General features: G+C 36.5%; 1 protein-coding gene across 5 annotated transcripts in view; it reads right to left on the bottom strand.

The window, feature by feature from the left end:
- Positions 1–23294, bottom strand: part of ANO5 (anoctamin 5) — a 75091-nt gene that overhangs the window by 9505 nt on the left and 42292 nt on the right. For 4 of the 5 annotated variants that reach the window (XM_088145835.1, XM_088145836.1, XM_088145837.1 and 1 more), the window contains 15 exons: positions 21614–21898; positions 20260–20373; positions 19259–19374; positions 18447–18581; positions 18018–18123; positions 17866–17926; positions 16979–17130; positions 14607–14681; positions 13648–13870; positions 12698–12867; positions 11735–11832; positions 10613–10743; positions 7866–8071; positions 6691–6872; positions 4868–4973 (listed from right to left, as the gene is read on the bottom strand). In XM_088145835.1, the coding sequence (XP_088001961.1) occupies positions 4868–4973; positions 6691–6872; positions 7866–8071; positions 10613–10743; positions 11735–11832; positions 12698–12867; positions 13648–13870; positions 14607–14681; positions 16979–17130; positions 17866–17926; positions 18018–18123; positions 18447–18581; positions 19259–19374; positions 20260–20373; positions 21614–21898 (2160 nt within the window). Of the gene's footprint in view, positions 1–4867; positions 4974–6690; positions 6873–7865; positions 8072–10612; positions 10744–11734; positions 11833–12697; positions 12868–13647; positions 13871–14606; positions 14682–15144; positions 15223–16978; positions 17131–17865; positions 17927–18017; positions 18124–18446; positions 18582–19258; positions 19375–20259; positions 20374–21613; positions 21899–23294 lie in introns of all 5 variants that reach the window. The other variant, XM_088145839.1, reaches the window with a different exon arrangement.

Here is a 23294-nt window from a genome sequence, read left to right as displayed (position 1 = left end):
GGAAAGGATTCTTCGGTCATCCACCACAGTTGTTTTCCTTTGTCTCCCGGGTCTTTTGTGTTGCTGAGCTCACCGGTGCGTTCCTTCTTTTTGAGAATGTTCCAAACAGTTGTTTTGGCCACGCCTAATGTTCTTTTTTTTTTTTTTTATAAATTTTTTATTTTTTACAACAAACACAAACAAACAATAACATAAAAAGCATAAAAAAAACCATCTTCCATTTTAAACCGTGTGTCAGCCAGTTACCAATCATTTGTGCCATCCTTTCATAATCTTCACTCATCATTTATATAGAATCTCATGTCATCTATCTAACACATATTTATATATTTATCAATTATCAATTATTATTCATTTGTTACTAGTCTATAACACCAGCTTTCATAATAGGATTTATATCATTTTTATCCATTGATTATATATATATATATATATATATATATATATATATATATATATATATATAGTAATTTATATCAGTTTGTCAAGTTTCTATTATATAATTTGCTGATCTATTACATTACTATATCTTTTCATCCAACCATTGATAAAACAAATCCCATATCATATAGAATTGTTTATCTTCTTGCTCTCTAATTTCAAATGTTAATTTACTCATCTCTGCACATTCCATAATTTTCTTAATGACTTCCTCCTGCATAGGTACTTTTTCATTTTTCCAATTTTTAGCAAATACAATTCTAGCCGCTGTCAGAACATTTACAATCAAATATTTCAGTTCTTTACTATATGTTTCAGGTATAATTCCTAATAGGAATATCTCTGGTTTAAAGTCTATATGTTGTTTTATCATTTTTTCCAACCATGTGTGGATTTTAATCCAATATCTTTTAGCTTCTGGGCATGTCCACCACATATGGTAATATGTACCGGGCTTCTGATGACACTTCCAACATTTATCAGACTTGTTCTTGTACATTCTCGCAATCCTTGCTGGAGGTAAATGCCACCTATAAAACATCTTATACAGATTTTCTTTATATGCAGTTGACATTGTCATTTTATAGTTTTGAGACCATAATTTTTGCCACTTCTCTAAATCAATTCCGTATCCAAAATTTTTCCCCCATGCGATCATTGTATCTTTAACCTGTTCTTCCTCCATCTTAAATTCTAGTAAATGTCCATAAAGTTTTTTAATCACCTTTTCATCAGTACCCATCAAAATTTTGTCTAAAACAGTCAGCTCATCATAAATACCTTCTGCTTTAAAATCTTTATCGAATCTAGATTGTATTTGCAAATATGAGAACCAGTTCATTTTTATACCTTGTTCTTCCAACGCTTGCATAGTTTTAAGTTCACCCTTTTCATTCAATATCTCAGTATATCTAACTGTTTGTTCCTTTTTATATGTTATTGAATAAGAAAAGGCTTCAATAGTGGATATCCATCGTGGAACTTTTAAATAATATTGTCTTCTTGTCTTCTCCCAGTTTAAAAACAATGCCTCTCGAATATAATGCCTTCTAAAGTAGCCCTGTGTTTTCGTTCCCTTATACCATAAGAAAGCATGCCAGCCCAACAACAGGTCATGTCCCTCTAAGGTCAATAGTCTATTATTTCTTAAAGTTATCCAATCCTTTACCCACATCAGATTTGTCGCCTGATAGTATAATTCCCAGTTAGGCAAGGCAAACCCACCTCTTACTCTTGCATCTTGTAGTAATTTAAGCTTTATTCTTGCCTTTTTACCCTGCCAGATGTATTTCAATACAATTTTATTTAAATCATCAAAAAACTCTTTCCCTAAACGAATTGGAATTGTCTGGAATAGATATAAGATCCTAGGCAATATATTCATCTTAATAGTGGATATTCTCCCAATCATTGATAATTGTAAATTCTCCCATTTTGTCAGATCTATTGCAATCTGTCGTTTAAGTTTAACATAATTATCCTCCTTCAATGTACTACATCTTGGTGTAATATATATCCCTAGGTATTTAACCCTGTTTGTGACCTGTATTTCCAAGACTTCTTCCAATTCTTTCTTTTGCCTTGCTAACATATTCTTTGTTAATATCTTTGTTTTATCTTTGTTTATTTTTAATCCTGCTACTTTTCCATATTCTTCTATCTTTTCAATTAATTTAGGTGCTGTTTCCAGTGGGTCCTCTAGTATAAATACTAGGTCATCTGCGAAGGCTTGCAATTTGTACTCTTCCTTTTGATCTTCATTCCTTTTATTTCTTTCTCTTCTCTTATATTCCTGTTCAACACTTCTAATGTTAAGACAAACAACAAGGGCGATAGTGGACAACCTTGTCTCGTCCCTTTTGTTATGTCTATCTGTTCTGTTAAATCTCCATTTATCATAATTTTTGCAGTCTGCTTGTGATATATTGTTTCAATGGCTTGGGTAAATTTTCTACCAAAGCCCATTTGTTCCAATTGCAGTAGCATAAATCGCCAATTCACGTTGTCAAAGGCTTTTTGTGCATCTAAAAATATCAAGGCCATTTGCTTTTCAGGATGTGCCTCATAGTATTCCAATGTGTCGAGAATTACTCTCATGTTGTCTTTAATTTGTCTCTTTGGCAAAAATCCGTTTTGATCAACATGGATAAAGTTATTCAAATATCTTTTTAGTCTTTCTGCCAATATTGAAGCAAAAATTTTATAATCTGAATTTAATAAGGATATAGGTCTATAATTTTTAACCTGTTGTGGGTCAGCGTCCTCCTTTGGTATAAGTGTAATATATGCTTCAGTCCATGTTTGGGGTATCCTCTTCTTTGTCATAACCTCATTCATAACTTCCAATAGTTGAAGGCTCAATATGTCCTGGAAGGTTTTGTAAAATTCCACTGGCAGTCCATCTGGACCCGGGGCTTTCCCGACATTCTGCTTTTTTAGAGCTTCTGTTAATTCCATCATAGTTATATTCCCCTCTAACATTATTTCAATGTCTTTAGGTATCTGAGGCAATTTCGCTTTCTGTAAATATTGTCTTTCTTCTTCTTCTTGTACATTCTCTTGATAATGCCTAATGTTCTTGTTATCTCTCTGATGGGTTTGTTTTGTTTCTTCAGCCTAATGATGGCTTGCTTCACTGATAGTGACAGCTCTTTGGATTTCATCTTGAGAGTTGACAGCAACAGATTCCAAATGCAAATAGCACACTTGAAATGAACTCTGGGCGTTTTTTTTTTTATCTGCACATTGTAATTGGGGTACTGAGGGAATATCACACACCTGGCCATGGAACAGCTGAGAAGCCAATTGTCCCATTACTTTTGGTCCCTTAACAAGTGGGAGGCACATATGCAAACTGTTGTAATTCCTACACCGTTCACCTGAGTTGGATGTACATACCCTCAAATTAAAGCTGACAGTCTGCAGTTAACTCACATTGTGTTTGTTTCATTCCAAATCCATTGTGGTGGTGTATAGAGCCAAAGATGTTAGAATTGTGTCGATGTCCCAATATTTCTGGACCTGACTGTATATAGATACATATACACTAGGCTAACTTTTGTAGGTGCCTAGTAAATAATAGTATATAATTTAGCAATAATTAGCAAGTAGTAAATACTAATGACAAAGAATAAAAATGAGAATTTATTTTGCAATTTATTGACTTATACTTTTCATGTGTTACAGCCACCCATTCATAACAACTCTGGGTAAGTAGGTAATTCCTTCATAATTAAGAGTCAAGTTGCACCAGGATTTCAACTCACTTATTATGAAAGCAGCCAAAATTGTTAAGAGGTGGAAAACAAAAATTTAATTCTTTCCCTATTTTTCTTTCCTTAAGAAAAAAGAAAGGATTTCTTTAGAATTAATGAAAACTTTCCAATTACTCCCAGGTTCTAAGGCCATTCAACTTCTACTTTTATAATAAAAATTAAGCAGGTTAACTGCATTCACACAATTAACACGATAGTCTCCCCTTCCAGGGCAGATGGGTGGCATGTAAATTTAATAAATGAAAAAAAAATTGTCTTCTTTAGGCCTAAAACAGTACTAATTTTTTCTATATATTCCAGCTTCTTAGAAATGCTTGCAGTCCAATATTCCTGGTATGAATGTAAGTGAGCACAAATGAAAAATATTCCTTGCTTGTTTTAAAAATAGATTCCCTTACCACGATCAACATAAAACAGGAGAGTTCCCAGTATATTCTGTTTGCAGTGGCATCCTGTTTTACACTCAATGTATGCAACTGTCACAGCTCAAAGGCCACACCAGAGTTTCTGTGGCATGTGAATAATTGCCCTCTGAAGTTGGCAGAGCCAGGATCCATTATGAGAAGAGAATTCTCAGGAGATTAAAGGGGAAAAATACTTTTAAATCCATCTGTTCCCCCAAATGCAAAAAAAAAAAAAAAAGTCCTAAAGGTCCACAGTTGGGAGCCAGAAAATCATTCTGGCAGTCTACATGTGACCCCCAGACTACATTTATTTTACCTTTACCCTACACTGTATTTTTCTAGCACTATATGGTTAGTAGAATGCTGTGTGTAAGTCCTCAGCATTTTGTTCTGATTTTTAATAGCTATTTTCATAACCAAAAAAAATGTGTACCATCAAAAGCTCCACTTGCTTTCATTAAAATTAAATTAAAATTTAAAATTAAATTAAAATTAAAATTAAAAAAACAACAACGCTAACTTCAGACTGACACTCTAGCATATTGATTTCAGGAGAGGAGTAGAAGACATCAATTATAATAATAAATATACATATGCATATATATATATATAAAATTTGTCACTGCCCAAATGACTCTGGCTGGTTTACAGAGAAGATAAAATCAATTAAAAATACAATATAAAACAGTTCTGAATAAATAATAAATATTTATTTATATATTTAATTTGATATATAATTTATTTTACCTCCATAATAATTATAAAAGCCATTTTTGCAGCCAAGATGTGCCAGAATTGCATTGTGTGCATGTATTGCTTCTCATGGTCTGGTGGATATCGATAATCCCTGTACCTGTTGAATATAAACATCTAAAGGTGAGGGGCTACACTGAAACAGACAGATTACAATTGCTGTGGCATTTACATTCATATAAAGCTGACAGTTAAGAAGACTTTTGATCCTGATTTTAATGTTTTGTTTTTTTAAGTACAAGATCTGACTCATGTCTATCATTTGTTCAGGCATAACAAAAGCCAAGTGTGAGAATATATTCACAGAAAAAAAAATACACATATTTAAAGCTATCATAAGGTGAAGTTTGGACAGCACAGTATTGCAAAATGAAACATGGGGTGGCAAAAATGAACAACCGAAGACAAGATGGGCAATAGGAACTTTGTTCAAAACAGTTTATGAAAGTTTCCAGTGTGCAAGTTAAATAGGAAGATTTAATTGCTAAAAGGCAATGAAATGTACTGCATAGGACAAGTATATGACCATTAGAAGACAGCAAAGAAATAGAGATAGTGGTCACCAGGAGAGCTACGTCATAGATATGGCAACCCTTTCATGTTACACTAAAAGCTATGGGAAAAACTATGCAAAATCATGTAAAGTGGGAACCCCATTCTTCTACAGGCACATAATAAGGCATGTGTCCGACAAGAATGCTGGAGAGATAGGAACTGGGACTACAGGGGGATATCTGTGCCTAACAGTAGTTCACATGTGAATTATCTTTACAAAGGCCCTGGAAACATGCACTGTGCAACACCCATCTACCCCAATTTTATGTGCGTTTCCTCTTAGACCAGCTTGAGATGATACAAAGGATAAACAAGGTATTCCTACTAAAAAGTGCAAATCCATATCAAAATGCGTGGGGAAGAGGAAGGCGCAATGTCATTCCTTACATTTTTTGCACATTGCTACCAAAGACGGAAGATTTGTTTTGACTATAGCTTGTGGAATAAGCTAGAATCAATCTGGCACTTTAGCAAATTTGTTTGGCCAATTTCTCCAGACTCCTAGCAATAGTTGAGGATTTGTGTGGTTGTGGTAGTGTGCTTTTTGTTGACTGATGGATGGGGTGTCTGTAGAAGAGACCTGCAGTGGGCAACTTTTAGATTTGGGGAGGGCGGTTCTTAAGTGTGGGATTTTTAAGATATGGAATGTGTGTTTCTGAATTTTCTTCATTGGGTATATCCCAACTTTGTGTATTTTGTTGTAGTTTATGAGAGCAAATATGTTGTTTTGACTTCCGGGGAAACAGAGTTTAGCTTGAAGAAAATACCCTTTTTAGCTGTATTTGCCCTGTGGCTCTGTAGACTGACAAAGGTTCAAATGAGTTACAAATTCAAGCCAAGAATAAACCAGTTCTGAGTTCAAGATTGCTTAAAATAAACCATGGTTTGTAAACCAACTTCAAACTCTGCGGTTGTCAAACAAACTAAGGTCTGTTGTCTGAGATGGATTCAGATAATTAAGCTGAACAAACTGTACCTTAGCATTACATCTGAATTAAATGAATGAAAAATTTGAATAACTACATTCCCCTACTTCTATAATTGATACTTTTGATACTTTTCATATTAATTATTATAAACGCATCTTGTCTGCAGGCACCTCCGCTGTCACACAACTTGATGGCTAGAAAGCCTCTGATTCAGCTCATAAGAGGTCAACAGAACACAGGCAAAGATCAGAAAATCACAACCAATATCACATGTATAATTGTTAATTGTTACTATGAAAACATAAAGTACAAAATAGATTAATTACAACTAACCTGCAACTGGTAAATTTGCCTGGGTTCTGTTCAGGTCTGTGTTTTTCAGGAAAATCTGAGATTTGGAATACTGAAAGGCTATTATTAATGTATCCAGTCATGGGTAAACCAGGATCCGAAAAATAGGCATAATAGTAAACCAATCGAGGAATCATATCAGATGTGAAGGCTACAATAAATGCCTGCAGGAAACAAATGGTTCTTTATGTTAATTTAGGTATATTTTTTATGTTCTATGCATATAATATCTGATTAACTTCTGGGTGGCAAAAGATAATTTGGTTTACAATTGGATACACTGCATGCCATGTCTATGTTAATCTTTCAAGTAGGCCAGAACTACTGGCATTGAAGATTTAATAGGTTTTTGCCCACGCATACCCATACTTACCATTAGTGACCTACCATAATCACAGCAAGTACAGAAGAAAAACAATAACCTCCCAGAAGATGAAACAGTCCATTTTAATTTAAAAAGCCTGAGAAACACGAAGACTTGTTTCTAGTTCAAGGACATTAGAGTAGGAGATTGGCGAGCTCCATCCTCAAGTGATTTTGCCACATCCAGTTGGAGAGATAACTTAATTCTTGCTTGCTAACAATGTTGGTATTAATTTTAATTTTGTGTCTCAGTATTTTGAATGTTATTTTAGTTCTGTTACTTCCCTGAGTATCCAGCTGAACATAAAAGTGGATACAAACTGAATGAATCAATCTGTGGCCACAATTCCAAGTTCATTAAAATGGAAGCAAGGGCCTTAGGACTTCTGCTCTAACTGAAGCAAAAAACAATGAGATATGATTTATTCATGAATAAATAACATTTAGTTCAAGTTAAATTTATCTAGACAGAAATCCCATGGTTTACATTTGTTTCTGTAAGGAAACCTGATTATGTTGGAACATGCTCATTAGTCAAAGGATGGCAGTCTGTGGCCCTCTGGATGTCAGACATCAATTCCAATTTTGTCCTTACTCAGGGAGATGCCTGTACCGGACCAGTAGCATCAGAAGAACCACAGATTGCCTATCTCAGGGTTAACCGCTTTTTAGAACTATAATGATGAGGAATGGATAAATAAGAAATGAATAAAGAAGCACATTATTTTTAAACTCCAGCTGTTGCAAGTGTTCTTATTAATAGTTTTAGATATTGTTTGGCTTTGTTTACTTACATTTGTGACAACAGATAAGATAGCCATCCCATTTAAGATTTCTTGCCAAATTCCTATGCTATGAGCTTTGGCTGCCACAGGCCTTCGATACTGAGTTGTAAGTTTCCAAGAATCAACTCGAATCTCCAAGATGTTGTTCATCAGAGCAAGTAGGGGGGCCAAAGGAAAAGAGGCCACAAACAGAGTAATAAATCCGAACTGAATAACTATAGGAATAGAAAATAGCAAATAAGTAATTGAATGAAACCTATGAAAAATTATATTTGAGATTTCTATGGTTAATGATATCGGAAACATTCTTAGATAATCAATAGAGTTTAAATGGAGGAAATATTCCTACATGAAAAGCAGTATCAGATGTGCAAAATGTTTTGACCTCAAAGCAGGACATACTGTTCTGACCTCACCAAAGTATTCCAGCCTCAGAGTATCCTGTTTCAACTTTGAAACATTTTTCATACCTCCAGAATATATGTTCATATTAAAATAGATGAGTCTAAGTTAGCAGTAGTTATTTATTAATAAAACATATATACTGATTTGAACCTAAAACATATACAGATTGAAACTTCAGAATGTTTGATTTCAACATATGGTTTAAAATCTGTTCTCTGAAAACCCCCCCACTTTTTAATTGAAGTCTTTAGCATAATCACCCAGGATATCTGCTTAAAATTAAACCAAAACCTATTATATGTTGTCATATCCATATTCATACTTTATAAGGTTCCTTATTTTAGGTTGTAGATTGCAAGTTCCTTAAGGCAGAATAAAAAAACAAACCTGATCTTTGCATCGGGTTTTCCCTGAGTACCCTCCAGATGTGTAGACCATATTCCCCTAATTACTGCTGAGCTCTACTTGTTGAAGTCCACACATTTGGAGGGCACCAGATTAAGGAAGGCTATTTTGTACTCTTACAAGCCATTCACCCTGCTGCATAAACAAATACAGATTTTAAAGATGTCCTGAGCTTATATAATTCTAGTTGCTCTTGCTGCATCCTCACTATAAAACCATTATACAGACTTCTGTTTTCTTAAAACTGAGTGCCTCTGTGTGGCCAAACCTGGCATTATGAAAGAAAGTTCCATTAATCAAGGACATTCTTCTTTATCATGAATAAAGGGTTTAAAAAAAAAATTATTGCATCTTTTTCTGAATTGTTTTAAAAAACATTTCAGCTACTTTACTTTCTGCGTTTAATATCTAAACAGTTTGCAAATAAGGCACGATACAATGGCCACATTAACATTTTTTATATTTGTTCAGGCAAAAATACAATGTAAATCCTCCTCCCTTTCTAACACTCCTATTGCTTTTGAACAAACTGCATCCTTGAACTGCTATATTTCAAACATGAGAATCATCTCATAATTCAGTTATACCTATTAAATGGTATTTGCCTCCCTGCAATTAGAGTTCAAACTTATCCTATTTATTTCCACAATGAGAGCATTAATGCAAGAGCCATGAAATGTGTGAGTCAGTGTCCTGATTGTTCATTGAGCAATTTAAATAAGACCTGGTTTAGTTATTCTTCCACTCACTCTTGCAGTGCACAAGTTCTTATCTGATGTTATTATTTTATTATTCAATGTTTAATGTGCCAGCAGTTCACTGTCCAGGTTATACAGACCATTTCCCAGAAACCAAATCTCTTCCATGAACAACACTCAGACAACCAGACATTCACCTGGAATATTATTTCTCTTTCCAGCATCCTTCAATGGATTGGATGATCTATGATATTAACCCCATCTCATCCCCTAGTTTCTTCAGTTTCCTCCCTAGAACTTCAAAGTCTGCAGGATGTAAGTGTAGCTGCTTAGCATTTCTCCCCTTGTGGATGAAGAGGAGTGCATATCTTCCAGTTGACTTTATGAGTCTTGGATTTAGTGTTTCTCCAGTGCTATTTCTTAATGTATGTTTTTTCACCTTTCCCCCCCTAAAATACTTTTTTTTTTTTGAAAGCTAGTGCCCTTTATATTAATTTCTTTCAGAATCTCTGACCCTTTAAAAAAATATGAACTTGTATGTGGTATTTTCCCCCTTCAATTTGGAAATTAATATTGTTAGGAATAATACTCCCACTCCCAGTGATCGAGCATGAAACTGCTGTCCCAGTTCAATACCAATGCAGGAATACTGATCATTTTCCCTGCTCCCTAGACTGAAAGAAAAAGCAGACACCACTGCTAGAACCCCCAGAGATCCATGGAATCTCTGAGCACTCTATGCACATTACAGGTAGTCCTTGTTTTGTGACCACAACTGGGACCAGCAACTCGGTCATTAAGCGAAGTAGTTGCTAAGTGAAGCCATGACTGTGCTTATGATCTTACTTCAGTTTTCCTTTGCTTTACAGACCTGCGAATGTTGTAAATGCAAGGACAGGTCATAAAGTTATTTTTTTCATCACCATCCAAACTGTGAATGGTCACTAAATGAGGCAGTCACTAAATGAGGACTACCTGTACATCTCTTTTTACATACAAGGCTACTTTGGAGATATTTTGAGTTGGGCAGCACCTAAATCTAAAAAATAAATGCATAAATAAAGAAGAAATATTTTATAAAGAACAGATTTGGCCTCTCTTTATTCCAAAGAACAAGTCAATGCTACCACATGTAAAGGTGTATGTGGAATGCTCTTAATGCACATAGCATTTCAGCCAAGAGAAATGACCTAGAGTATTATCCTTATCCACTACACAATACTCCTTTTCATTGTCTTTTGTGTTTACCCATTTCTAGGTATTCATAGAAGAGCCCCAATGCTCCAAAGCTCTGCAAATCATGGTCCTGCTCCCATCGACTGTATAAATTCTCTGGGTTGCTCCTCGCCTTCCGACGACCCCACCAATTGCAGATCCAACTGAACAGTGGAAAAAGAGAAGTCACTGTTGCAATAGTTTTAGAAAGCAAAATGATATACTGCATGTATGACACATGTATTTTCAAATATAGTGGTACCTCGGTTCACGAACTTAATTCGTTCTGCAACTCTGCTCGCGACCTGAATTGGTCGCGACCCGAATCAAATTTTCCCATAAGGTTCAATGTAATTATGGTTAATCTGTTCTGACCCCTCCGAATTTGGTCGCAAAACCAATTTTGGTTGCGACCCGAATCAAATTTTCCCATAAGATTCAATGTAATTACGGTTAATCCGTTCTGAACCATATGTATTTTTTTTTAAAACCACAAAAATATGACACAAAGTACAGTACGAAGAGAGAGAACACTAACCTTGCTCGAGGTGACTTCTGGCATGGAGGACAGGAAGGCGGGTGGGGAGGCGGTTATTGCTTGGAGGGAGAGTCCCCCTCCCTACAGGAAGCCATGACCACGTGTCACGGCAGCGAAAATGGCTGCGGATCCTGTTCGTCACCTGATCCGGCGTTCGCGAACGGAAGCAAAATTTTGAGAACGGTGCTGTTCGTGACCCGAATTGGTTGTGAACAGAAGCATTCGTGACCCGAGGTACCACTGTACATTTGCTATAAAAATGACTATCCATCTTTCATGGTTGGAAAAAGTTACATTCTAACTCCCATGATTATGTCTATGTAGAACTGAACAGCCTAGCGGTGTCAGCTGATCCATTTCCTGCCCTCAAGCCCATGCCAGCTTCATTCTTCTATTACTCAATAATTTGGGGCAATGTCTGAAAAAGAGGCTGTTGCACACCAGTAGGCTTGTGATCTGAAAGCCTGATAATACAATAGTATGAAGACACCTGTAAAGATTATGTTGATACGGATTCCTTAAACTTGCTAAAAGAGATGGCAGAATTCACCAAATATTTAATTACCTCTGACTATTTTTTAAACATGCAAATAACTCAGTATTAAGGCATCACTTACGGGACTATAGCCTCTTGAATGTTACCCCAGATCTGTTTGCCAGCCATGATAATGGTGAGCTGGGTTGTCAGTTCTATCAAGCATCCTGCAGGATCACACTGATTGAAAAATAAAACAAAATGCAATTTGGTATGCCTATGTAGTGATGGGGACATACACAAGACAGAAATTATTTCAAAAACCAATAGGAAGTAGGCAGCTTGCCTTTCTTATAAGGCCTACTTCCCTCAACAACAACAAGAACAACAACATTCCCCAGGGTTTAGCTATCAAATGACTCGGCAACAGAGACTTCACAACTGATGTCAAGGAAATGCTACTTGCTACTGGATTCAGAATGGGCCTCAACCTCATCACTAGTTAATTGTCTACAATCATCAAAAGACAAGACAAATCTTTTGGCAGCTCTTCTTTTGAAGAATCAGAACATGTAAATGTGATGGAGCCAGGTCAAGGGGTATCTGAATATTGCACCAATAACCCATGCACACACACACAAAGACACGTTATATTTGGTTGTCTGTTAGAAATCTATGGATAATTTTCCATTTCTGCCTTTGTACTTTGCCTATTCTATCTTTAAGTTTTCTTTCCCATGCAAGTCTTCAGAGCTTCTGTTCTTGTCCTCATGAATGCAGTTGGGAAAGAAACTTGTTCCCAACATTTTCTCAGCCTCACAGGTGTTGCCTTTAAAAATGTCTGGATCATGTTGAATTTAGTTTAAAAAAATAATAACACAACGTCTGTTAGGCTTCCCCTCTGAAGGTACAACTGTAAAAATATTTTCAACAGCTTATATTTTTCATTTTTAGTAATGATGTAAGTATCTTATAAATCTGTGAACTTTCCCTGTTCAGAAAGTGTTTTTTTCCCCATAATGTTTAGTTTTCTAGACTTCAAAGCAAGACATTCAGAATGATTGGCAGTTTTTTCCCCAAATTCATTTTAAAAGTTACTACACACCTCTTCATTTCTCCAGCGACTGAACATGTATGTATAAGAACCAGGATATCCCACAAATTTTCCTTTGAAAAAGGCTACATAGAAGCATGAAGAATAGTAGTTGACAAACTGAAAGAGGAACATCTTCATAGTGAGTCTGTTTTCATATTCAAAATGGGTTCTTGGTATTTCTGCAAGATAAAATAAAGAAGGATTTAATTCTCTTTGTATCATGTACAGCATTAAAGTTTATGAAGCCTTGGGAAAGGCAGACAATATACTTCAATACTACAAACTTACTTCTCTGGGAGAGCAGTTGCAGAGCTATGAATTACATTTTGCCCACAGAAGGCAACATGTACAGAACAGGGACACAAAGTCACTGTCACTCCTAAGTGACTTAACTAGCATAAAATGGATTTGTAGAAGTGAATATTTGTTATAAGATTTTTCTTTCATACACAATATAAATATAAATAAATATCTCATTTACACAAGCAAAATAATATTTGAGAGCAATCTCATGAATGAACCTCCTTGCCTTTTGCCAAAGGACAAATCATGAGAAAACAGAAGCAATTTTGCCCAAGTTAACTCCTGAGTGCTCCACTTGCAGTCAAATAAAATTATTATTAACACTGTTGACCTGACAGCTTTAAGGAAAGTACAAGCTAGGATTTACAAATCACACAGCTGGAAAGTAAGTCAGATAGTCTAACAGCAAAGCCATAGGGGATAAACTAGCCTTCCTCAACCTGGCATTCTCCAGATAAGATAAGGCTAATAGAGCCGTAGGATCCAAGGTTGGGGATACCTGACATAAAACAAGAACCCAAAACCTTTTCCCAAGAATTTTAGGCTGACAGAGAAGGTTATGCATGTGCTGTTTTCATGTACTGATGAATTCAGCCTATACAGCAGAGGGGCAGAAACATATTTGTTCAAGCTCAGCCATCATGCAACATACCTACCCATATCTGTGATCCAGATGGCTATCCTCTCATATAGGAAATTCAGTATCATAATGATGACAAAATTGAGGAATGATGCAGTGACTGATGTTGCTAGTTGTGGTGTCAACAAACCTCGAATAGGTTGCAGGGTTTCTGTGGTCTCCATGATGCTGGCAAAAGCAGCATAGACTGCAAGGCGGTAAACTATCACAGCTATCATGCTTGCTATGATTAAAGATATCTGAGATAACCACATAAATTAGACTACTCAGGATTTGAAACCAGAGAAATCAGTTTCTCATGCAAACTGCACATTGTGAATAAACGTACAGACTGTTCCTATAAAGACTGCAGAATATAAGCAGAAGAAGTATCTCAATACTTCTCCAGTGCACATGCCTGCTTCCTCAATGGAAGTAGATCACTTGTTTTTACTTTTATTTTTTAAGTAAAAAAAATTAGTTCTTTCTGTTATCTTCTCCTTTCTATACAGAGAAGTATCAAACATGCAGTTTACATCTTTTTGCTAAGGCGCTATAGTCCCAATGGAGCTGTAACATTAGTTTTTTTAAAACTTTTACACTAATTTTAAATGTGCCATGCACATTCATGTAAAGCATACCAGTGCAATTCTATCACATAACCCACCAACAAGAGTTGGAAAAACATTATGTAGATGTAGTAGCCACATGTAGATTGCTATTTACAACACAGGTATCAGGTAAATCCTGAAGGGATTGTCATCAATAATACAAAATATGAAGTTATTATTTAAAAGGGAAAAAGGTACTTAGGCTGTATACTCTGTGTTCATTGACAGCAGGAAAATAAAACTGGAAAACATTAGTTTGAAATCCTTGAAGCAAGAAGCATCGGTGAAAGAGATCCAAAGCAAAGAGCGCGATTCATGCATGTTAAAATTCAAGCTTAAAAAGTGATCAGTGTCTTGTTAGGCTGATGAATCAAAAAGAGCTCACCCAGAACAACACTGTAGTTCCTGAGATGCAGAACCGTATAGCCTGGCTAGTTAGCGGTAAATAAGGTTCCAGCTCCTGAAACAGTCAAGCAAGCACAGCACTTTTCACCACCCACAGTCATAGTTGTACACAGACCACTGCAGAAAGCAATGTCAAACATTAGGAAAAAGCAAATCCTGTATCCCCTCCCCACGAATGCACAATATGGCACATTTCCTCTTATGGGAGAAAAACAGGAATGGAAGACTGAATGAGATGTTGCCCATTTACCAGGTAATCCAATTATCTTTTTTTTTTTTTCTTCCTCCTTTACAATGATTTTATGAACAAAATGGTCCTACTTGAAAGTTGAAAGCAGATTTCTTTTCAGTTATCAGTATTAATTGTTCAGGAAAAACAGATATACTGAATTGGGCTAGGTATTCCCATTCATCGCAATCCTCAATGTTCTTATGCTTCTTTTTCCCCACTTGAAGAAATGGCTCATTTTATTAGTTTTGCCACTCTAAGCTGCAGCGATTGCGCAGCCCTCTCTTACCCAAAACAATATTCCAAAGTACAACAAGCTCAGTTTTCCATAGTCATGAATGCTCTTCCTCTTAAACAATTCTAACTCCTAAAATATCAGACCAGAAAGTTGAAAAAGGAATAATTAAAGAATGAAAAAGGTTCTACGGAATATCAACTGATTTTAATGGGATTTTGGACTGGTTCAGATAATCATATCTTGGCTTGAAAGATATGCAGAAACTCTTGCCTATCTTTGCAATCTCTTCACATGTTTTATTTCTGGGAGGAAAACATTCCAAAGGGTGGATGACAAGGCCAATTGTGTATGGCCTTGTTACATTCTCTCATATAGATCAAGTATCCAGATCCCAAATATGAACATAAAGACAAAAAGAAAACCAAAACTTTGTATACCAATGGGTGAATAGTGGAAAAGTGATAGTGGAATTGTGACTGGACAGGAAAAATGAAAAGGCACAAAAATAGGATGGGGGAGAATTAATCTGGCAGTAGTTCATGTGAAAAGGATCTATATTTTTGCCCGCACCTAGTTAAACATGAGCCAGCAATGTTATGCAGCTGCTAAAAATGGCAAATGCTATCTTCGGGTGGGCGCTATCTTGGAGTGGGAAGTTATTGTTCCACTCTACTCTGCCCTGGTTGTACCTCCCTTGGAATACTATGTCCAGTTCCGGACACCACACTTCAACAAGGACACTGATGAGCTGGAGAGAGTTCAGGGCAGGGCTTCCAAGATGGCAAGGATCCTGGAAACCAAAACCTATGAAAAACAGTTTTAAAAGGGCTGTCTCACAGAAACGGAGTGGAATTCTCTATGGCCCCTGAGGGCAGAACCAGAACCAACAGGTTAATATTATAAGAAAGGAGGTTCAGACTGGATGTCAGGAAGAACTTCCTAATTGTGGAACAAGCTGTCAGGAAATGATGAGTTTCTCCTTATTGGAGGTGTTCAGACAGAAGCTTGATGTTCATCTGCAAGAGATGCAGTAGATCTGGCCCTGAGCAGAAGACTGAACTTTTCCAGTTCTATGATTCTAAGATTCTGTGACTCCCATTCAATCCATTATCTGCATGGCTCTTCTGATTCACATGTTAACTGAGAAACAGAATTGGATAGCTAATGTAATTATGCATTTATTTCAATCTGAATCGCACTCCCACAAGTCAACTGCATCCACTTAACAATGATAATACTCTGCTTCTTAGCTGGAAAAATATACCCACATTCTTGGACTACATCACCAATACCTATCCCACAAAAGTGGAAAAAGCAGTGTTCTGAATATCACAATTTGGTTAGCTTCAATGATACCCTATAGCAGAATTTCTCTAGATTTAGAAAACTAGCATGTTAGGGAGAAAATTAAATAGGAACTTTCTTCCTAATATTATATCTCTCTGTATTTAGGTCCTACTTTATAGCAGTAAAGTAGCATCAAAATAATAACTATATCTGCATATTCCTTTCTGAATAGCTGAACCAGTTTCAAGATAACAGCAAATTAGTTAAGTATCCCTAATAAATGATCACCTTTGAGGAAAGCCTGATAAATCCAGGGTGCCCCTGTTACTAGAGTTCCCAGATATTAATCTAAGCACTGATATTAAAAATGCATCTTGCACTTTATCAATTATATAATTATAAAACTTCTTAAATCAATACACATCTATATTTTGGCATAAATTCATATTCCTACAGTAGCTGGCATATTAAACTGAACTAGCATAGTAGGTGCTGAGAGCAAGCTCACTAAGGGTTTTCCAAAAAAAGCTACTTAAATCTTATTAATTCCACAACCTCTGAATGATTTTTGTCTTCTAAGTAAGCATAACAAAATTACCTGAGTTACTGGATTCTTCCTCTTTTGTGTACATTTTGCTTCATACTCTGGTCTAAGTTGGAGTTGTTGCTGTTCTTCCTCAAAATCAACTAAATCCCACTCATATTCAAGTCGGGCTTGTCGTCGCTTCCAAAATTCCAAGAAAAGTGTAACTATAATCAAGAGGGGTTAAGCAACATAACATTACTTAATAAATATTTTGAGACAGCATAATCAGAAATACAGTTTCTACTCTGTTAGTACTTACTTCTACAATTATTTATTTACCAAAAGGAGGAGGAGGAGGAGGAGGAGGAGGAGAATTATTATTATTATTATTATTATTATTATTATTATTATTATTTGCCCTAGAGAAATGATAGCTTTTTATTATGAACCTTAATATTATTATATCAACAGGATCTCAGCTGGTCAGGACTAACCAGTTGCATTAAAGCATGACTAAAATCTTATGCATCTAATTCATGGAATTTCACTTAATAAACATATTTAGGGAAAGGTTGCAACGTTATAGAACATGTTCAGCATGCAGGCAAGAATATCATGCTGAAAACCTTGTCCCTACCAATCAACTGACAACAGTGGTTTAACTCAACTTTCCAGCTTTCTTTCAGATCAGTAATGTTTACAATTTCTCAGAGTAGTTTAACAAAGCCTTGGATCCAGAGCTGTTTTTCTGTAAATGGAATGGAATCTGATCGAGCACAGAATATTCAATTATTTATTTATTCTGTGGAAATTTTATATCACTCATTTAAATGACTGTGAAGAGTGTACAAATCAAAACATAAAATATAAAATTACCTCTGGATAACTAACCCCCAACTCCTTAAAATTAATTCTGAAAACATTAACAATGAAACATAATGACAAATGAATATACTCACCCCAGATGCCCATAAATATTGCAAAAAAGAGGGTTGCCACATTGTCAAACAAATGGGAGTACTAGAACAGAAACACAGGCATTTCCATTGAGTAATACTTGAAACGTTAAGTGTGTATTTTTGAAAATACAAATGCAGTAATTGTTACAAACCTGCGAAGACTCGCAAGTAGAATTCAGCCTCCAGTAATCACATTTTCGATCACATAATGGACACATGATAATTTCTCCACCAATACTGGGACTACATATTTCTTTGCTAAAGAGGATGAACGAAGATGTGGCATATTGAATAAAACAGATTTAAGGGATAATAGTGCTTGTGTGCAATCAGAGTTAACCTCTGTCTTTCGATACATAGTAAGAAACTGTATCCTAGCCATAATTATGGCATAGGTTACATAGATTCTGTAGCTGAATCATAGATTTATGCTGAAATATATGCAAAACAGCTCATAGGATTAGGCTGGAATTTTTATCTAAAAGCACACATTTAAAAAAAAGAAGAAAGCAAGAAACGGAGACTTCATCATTATCTGATCAATATAACTTAGCTAATGATGCTTTGTCGATTATACTTACCTGCTCATATTTTCATTCATTGTGAACAAACCATACAGAAAACAAATAGAGCCAACAAGAGCTGCAAAGAACAGCATCTCAGTATAAAAACCCAACCAGGCAAAATAGATTCCAATCTTCTCTCCGTAATACTTCCTGCAGGAAAATAATCCAAGAAAAGCAAAGGCAAAGCTAAAAATAACAATAAAGGGCAAAATGTGGATATAATGCCCCAAAACATACCCCAAAGGATAAATAATCCTCAGTTTATTCATCACCAAATATTCTGGTGCTAGACCAGACTGAAACACTTTGAATTATGATCAAACCAGGTCTCGTAATTATTTTACTATATATTTCTTGGTCTTTTATACTAGGACTCTTCATACTTCAAAATGTTTTGAAACGATGGGCAAGCAAAACAACTCTTTGCTATCAAAGTGGTCTAACTTTTTTTTCAGACTTCCACATGAGCATGAAAAAATATGGAAGTGCTTAAAGGAGTCAACTCTGTATCAACCTTGGCAACTTTAAGGTGTGTGGACTTCAGCTCCCAGAATTCTCCAGCCAGATCCAGCTCTAAATGACTCTTAAAAGAGTTGCAATATTTTTCAGACTTGTGTGGAACCTGGGAAAGAGATGGATTAAAAGGTGCTGTGCTCATATATGGTCCAAAGCAGGTCTCCCAAATTATTTCTGAAGCATACACTGCCTGATTTTATATTATATTCCATATATAAAGGAATCGTTTAGAAAAAAAAATACAGGCATATAATATAGCATATTTCTAAAAGGGCCCAACTCCCATTAATATACCAGGGACAATCATTTACCTGATAAGATCCAAGGGCTGTTCCTTGTAAAACCTAGGAAACCTGGCCCATTCCCTGTATAAGGTATATCTTTCATTTTCACACTTTGGATCATTCAACTTTTTCCAATACTGACACTGAACCAGTGTGAAAAAATAAGAGAAAGAAGAAACAAAATAGATCAGTAAATTACAACATAGTTTCTCCAACAATACTACTGTAATATACAAAATAAATGTATGGATGTTTCAATGTTTAATACACTAACGTCATCCACACATCCGTACAGAAAGAGAATGTATGTATTTATTTATAGCATTTATATGGTTGCCCAATTCCGACAATGTGACTCAGAAAGAGAAGAGAAGAGAAGAGAAGAGAAGAGAAGAGAAGAGAAGAGAAGAGAAGAGAAGAGAAGAGAAGAGAAGAGAAGAGAAGAGAAGCATACAACAGAGAAACCAAACTACACATTTCTAGGTGAATATAAAGTTGGGGTGAGTGGCAATATTCAGCTATTCATAGCATGAGAAATGGTTTGTATATTTGTTATTTTATATGAAATTTGGAGAGTTATTCAGAATCACAGAGTTAAGTGATTCTGAATAAACAATTATTCCTTTTCACTTCCCTGGGAGAAGATTAGAATTAAGAAGACTGCTCTCCAACACAGTTATATGCTTGGGCTGTACAGTTAAAATCCCTCCAGTGAAGTGTTTAGTGCTTGCCACCAGAGGGCACTATAACACTAAACTCTAATCCTGCTGTTGTCCATATAAGTGGATATTGTTCTTTCCCTCCTCCTGATTTCACTTTTCCTGAGGCATTTGCACTTGTTGTTTTAGAATACGTACATGCCTTCACACATCTTTGATATAAACAATTTCCATAATAATATTCACAATTACAAAAAAAATATGGATACCTGCCTAAGAAGGCAAAGGCAAATGTATCCAAGTATTATTTACAAACAGAGAAAGAAATAGGAAAATACTAGAAACTGAACGAATGACTAAAATGCCTACATCATGAAGAGGGTAAGCAGCAGTGTAAGTGCCGTTATTTAGCAGCCTTTTGATTCCAAACTTCTTCTTTCCTTCTTCTGTTCCATACGGGCACCTTGTTAAAATATAAAAAACCTAAAAGAGAGGGGAAAAACAATCTCCGTATTTAAAATGATTGCGTCACCAAAATATGTGAATATAAAACTTTTCTCTTCTTCATGCTCCCCTCCCTCCCCCCAATCCAGTTAAAGGTATTTTATTTTAAGTAATTCATGTAAGATTGGGGCAATCAAACTGATGTTCTCTCATGATTTTCGTTCCACCTTATTAATGATAACAGATTTAAGAGATACATCTGGTGTATCTCAGGGTGCTGATGTAACTGGAATACAGATTTTGGTTGTCAATCAAAGACACTTCAGAGGGGCTAAAAGTCTTGGATATTAGGTGATATCCTGGGATGCTTATATCTGCCATGTTAATATTAATTGGTTACTCATACTAATTATTTGATTAAACTTTGTGCTCCTTTCTAAAGTCTACTTAAATTACAGAGGAAGCAAGTTTTCCCCAGATAAATGTTGCTTTGCAGAAATGTTATTGTTCTTGCTGTTTCATTCTTCCAGTTAGGAATCTAAACAACTGAATAGCCTCACTTCCTTATGTTTTTCAATACCTAACTGCGCGAAGAAGTAGAGAAACAATGTGAGTCTCCTATTATGGATATATTCATTTGATCCTGTGAAATTGTGTGCCTGTTAGGACTCTGCAAACCTTCAAAGAGCTGGCTTGTTTGATGGTGCTTCCTCCATTGAAGCTACATGGAGAAGCAATGCTCCTCCACGCTTCTAAAGGGCCAAGCTACTTGCTCTTCCATTCCAATAATGAGAAAAGACATGAAACACTCCAGTGAAATAAACTGTTAATATTGGCAAAGAGCACCATCTTTGCCTCAAATTCTGGCTCCGTCAACAGGTCTAGAAGTTATGGCAGTGTTTTGGCAACACAGTAAGCCAGGTGTTGGGCTTAGCTGAGAACCCTTTGCTTGACCCTGCTGAATTTTCCCATATATGGGCCTTGGGCAACTGCTAAGCCATCCCTTGTACCATCCCATTCAGGGTAGTCCTGTCATTTAAATACAAAGGGCGGGCCTTTTCTGGCTAGAATAACCAAGGGGAAGAAAACGTATGCTGTTTTAAGCTTGTGGGTTTTTTTCTCAAAAGAAAAAACACCACAAATCAGCGACACATACAGCATTAGGGACAATCTGACAGCAGTCCTCACACACGTTATGCTAGGTGGCACGTTCCCATCTAAGCCACAAGCCTGGCTTGCTGCATTGCATGATCACTGAATTGGTAAAAGAAGTACTCACTATTCTGTTTCTGACAGATGGAGAGAAAAACGTACTCTCATCATCAATGAGGTACAGTTCCTGTCTTTCTTTGCTAAATGGTGCTGTAAAGTAGTCGGGTTCAGGGTGCATAACAATCTCAGGTAGCCTAAATGGCCAGAATATGCAGTCCAAAGGGTTCTCTACTGCACAGGAAATATCATTCTCCTTGATGGGCACTTTGATGTTCAGCACTTCAGCGTATGTGATCAGAATTTCCCATGGGGCATGAATCTTCACAAAGTAAGTTTTGCCGTTTTCAGACTCCTGCAAATGAAATGATAAAGGCTTGATTGTAAACTAAGCAATTGGCCTCCAAAGGTATGGTGACGGCTACAAAGTCTAAGAAGTTGGGCATCTACTCCTTTCACCCCTAACTATGTATAACAGGGAAAGACAAAGTCCTGTGAATATTTCCAGTGTTCACCAGGCTCTACTTTTCTCCCAGCATGCACTGATCTTGCTGTTCTTCTGGGGTGATTCATCCACAATTGGAAGAGGTCTGCAATATTTCAGAAAGAGTCCAAAACGAACCATCCTTGGAACAGCCAAGTTGAAAACCATCTGGGGGCGGGGGGTGTCTAGAACATTCTGGGACTGGAACGTAGAATTTTGCAGACAATTAATACTTAAGACCTGCTGTGGCTTCTAAGCATATGCACATAAAATACACATCCTGAAAACAAGAATACTTCAATCATAATGGGGTAAAAGTGGCCTTCTAAAACGCATTGTACGATACATCCCTAAGTTTGCCATTCACTTCATTGTACCGCTTTTAGAACCTGAGACAGAAAAAAAGTTAACCACACTCAAATCTTGCTGAAATCACTAGGATTTACATTTTACTTTACATTACATTACATTTTGGATTTATCTCCTCCCATCTCCCCCAATGGGGACTCTGGGCAGCTCACAAAGTACACCTACAATTACACCTATTCTAATACAACTACAGTGCAACCCTATTCTATTGTGACCAGCAGCGGTCGCAAGGGAGTCAGCTCATCCGGGCTTTCTTCCACCAATGATCTTCCTGCCTGTCACATAGTCACATCGAGTGTCCAGGGTTTGTTCTTTTTGTCGATCGGGTCCAGCACCGGTTCCAGCTTCCCTGCGCAGGCACCGCCGGTTCCTCCCACCGAAATGGGAGTACCTACTCGCAGATGGTACGCTTTCAAACTGCTGGGTGGGCAGAAGCTGGGGACGAGTGACAGGCACTCACCCTGTCACACGGAGCAGGCTCAAACCGCTGGAGTGCTGATCATTTCTGGCCAGCAAGCTCCAGCGTCATTAAGCCCCTGTGCTACCACGTTCCCTTTTTTAAATTAGTTATCACTAACGTCATTAGAATTATGGAAAATACAGGAGAAAAACAAAGACTAAGAAAAGCCAATGTAAGGCTGTTAGATGAGAATTCTATAGATTGTCTTCATACTTGAAAAGATAAATGTAAAGGGTCCTAATTTTCAGCTGTCCTAGGAATTTTTTTTTCCCATATGGATGAGACTTGGGGACCACTGGGAGGGGGAAATCACTTTTACATGGTACCTTAAATACAGAATTAAGAATTGAGAACATTAAATAAGGGCAAATTAGTTAGTAGCTATTGTTTGGGGGGGGGGAAGGAGCAATTAACTTGTTAGATTATTCTCAATTACGA

Source organism: Python bivittatus, unplaced genomic scaffold (genome assembly GCF_059951505.1).
Source record: "Python bivittatus isolate LINGU-HERP-01145 unplaced genomic scaffold, Pbiv_v1 ctg000480_np1212, whole genome shotgun sequence".
Lineage (NCBI taxonomy): Eukaryota > Metazoa > Chordata > Lepidosauria > Squamata > Pythonidae > Python > Python bivittatus.
This window is presented reverse-complemented; position numbering and strand designations above follow the sequence as displayed.